Source organism: Cystoisospora suis (assembly GCF_002600585.1).
Source record: "Cystoisospora suis strain Wien I chromosome Unknown contig_2524, whole genome shotgun sequence".
NCBI classification, from domain to species: domain Eukaryota; phylum Apicomplexa; class Conoidasida; order Eucoccidiorida; family Sarcocystidae; genus Cystoisospora; species Cystoisospora suis.
The window spans coordinates 15,088-17,487 of NW_027155323.1; the positions used below are offsets into that span (position 1 = coordinate 15,088).

Below are 2,400 nucleotides of genomic sequence, written 5' to 3' on the forward strand. Positions count from 1 at the left end.
TGTTTTCGTTAGGTTCAACGGCGGGAAATTACACGGACAGAGAAGCTTCTGCTTTTCTTCACGATCATAGAGAAGACAGAGATTCTCGTCATGAAGACGGGAGAGTAGTCGAGACAACAAGAGAGAGAGGATTCGGATGCGGTTTCTCTCCTGCATGCGTTTTGTGGGGGGAAGAGGAAGGAGCACAGAAGAAACAACTTGACTGGGGAGACCCTGGTGTGGTGTATAAGGTGTCTCAAGAAATTAAGAAAGCCTGGATGACCCTAACCTTCTGGCTAGAAGTCTGGATTGTCATGAGTACGTTAAACACATACACCCCTGCTTCTCTACATCTACCTGTATAGAAAGAGAGTGGGAGATCTCTGTGTGTGTGGGGGAAGAGGGGGGGAGGAGGAGGGGCCGTGGGGTGTATGTACACCCTGTCTATACAGTCGGCTGTCGTGTGGTAGAAGGAACATCATTGACTTTGTGTATGGTCTATGTATGACATATATATGTAGATATAGTATAGAGATGTATGTATGAAGACTGTAGAAGCTAAGCTGATCAAGAAGAGAGTGAGGAATCGTTTTTCTATAGAGATAGGGGTCATTCATCTGTAGAAAATAGACGCGAGAGTCTGTAAGCCAGTGTGTGACATCTGCTTACACATGTGTGTATGTGTATGTGAGGAGGGTCGTTCTATCAGCCTATCTATCTGCAATTGATCTAACTACACTTGTCTCGAANNCGATCTATCAGCCTATCTATCTGCAATTGATCTAACTACACTTGTCTCGAATACAAAGACATACATGCGTCATGCAACTGTAGATGGAAGGGGAGGTGGTCTGAAGATGGTAGATAACTAGATTAAGCAAAGTAGGTAGAGTCAAGATAGATCAAAGACAGATCGAGGCGGAGTCATCGAAGATATATAGATTGATACACTGACAGGAGGTAGGCGGATAGAGATCGATAGCTAGATAGATAGACAGATTGACATTAGGCAGGCAGATAGCGAGGGATAGATGGGGAGATCGCAAGGAATCGTAGGTAGGTAGATAGATATCTAGGCAGACAGATAGGTAGTTAGCCGCGTTGTCTCATACACACGGGGAGAAGTGTGTGCTAGCTCCATCCGTAAGCCGTACATACGGGGAGAGGTGTGTGTATGTGTCAGTGCATGACTGTGTATAGCATGTGTATCTTTCTCTAGAGATGAAGAGAACCCGTGAGATACGAGCGATGTATGAAGAAGAGCTTTCTACAGAGAGGAGAAGATCTCGTATTTCTTCTTGTCATCCTCATGTTCTCGCCTCTCTTTTTCTTTCTTTCTGTCTTTCTATGTTTGCAGCCTCTTGTCATTTCTTTATTCAGATTCCGTTTATAAGCCGAGTTCCTCTTCTTCAATCTCTTCCTAATCATGTTCTGTCTTTATTCTTCATTCTTACTATCATCTCTGGAGGAGCTACGCAGCTAACTATCCATAAGACATCTTATCGAATCATCTCCTCTCTCACCTATCTTCTTTCATACTTATCTATACGTCTCTTCGGGATTTCTCTTATTGTTCTCCCTTCTTCTTCTTCTTCAACCACCCGTCGTGAAGGAGGTCGAAGATCGTCGAGCTCACCTTCTGTTTACTTTCCTGATGAGCCAGAACTTCTCTTTCTTTCTTCTTCTGTCTCTTCAAAGACGAGAGGGTGGAAAGAGGTGTCTCTAGCGCCCCGAAGAAAAGGCGACGACAGAAAAGGAGGTGGTAAGTACGTCTTAGGTCGGAGTGATCAAGAAGGAGAAGAAGAACAAGCGACTTTTTATGAAGGAGCAAGACGTCGCAACTTGAGACATGTCTTCGGTTTTCTTCTTCCTTTTACATCTTCAACGTCATGTAGCTCTTATCCTTCTGCTCCTCCGTCTTCTTCTTCTTCTTCCTCTCTCTCTTCTTCTTCGTCTTTCGGGACTTTGGCGTCGCGGCCCTCTTCGATGTTCTCCTTTCTTCTTCATACATTATATCATACATGTCTAGGGTCTGCCTCGTCACCTTCATGGTTGCATGCACTCTTGACGATTCTTCTTCATCTTCCACAACTTCTTTTGGTCTTTCTCCCTAACTTTCTTCTCCATCCGATCCTTCTTTATCTCAAAGCTGGGCGGCCTCTCTTAGGATCGATGATCTCTCNNCCATCGTCTTCTTCTTCTTCTCCGGGGGGAGTCGCCTCTTTCTTATATGAGCGGGTCTACTGGCTGCTTTACTTTCTATCTTCTTCTGTTGTGACGGTTTTGTATATTGTCTTACGGGAACATAATCTATTGAGATATCTCCCTTTCAAGTCCTCTTTTCTTTTGCTCGCCACGGTTGCCATGCAGGCCTTAGTGAGGTTTCTATCTAAGAGAGGACAGATCAAAGTGACGTGCGAT

At 44.5% G+C, this 2,400-nt stretch overlaps 1 protein-coding gene across 1 annotated transcript in view; it reads left to right on the top strand.

Moving 5' to 3' along the window:
- CSUI_005216 (uncharacterized protein) overlaps window positions 1-2,397 on the top strand; it is a gene marked incomplete at its 3' end in the record, with an annotated part of 5,795 nt that extends 3,398 nt beyond the window's left edge. Inside the window, exons 2-3 of the mRNA XM_068065394.1 lie at window positions 13-297; window positions 1,337-2,397. Coding sequence (XP_067922631.1) covers window positions 13-297; window positions 1,337-2,397 — 1,346 coding nt within the window. The remainder of the gene's footprint in view (window positions 1-12; window positions 298-1,336) is intronic.
- Window positions 2,398-2,400: the final 3 nt, after the last annotated feature.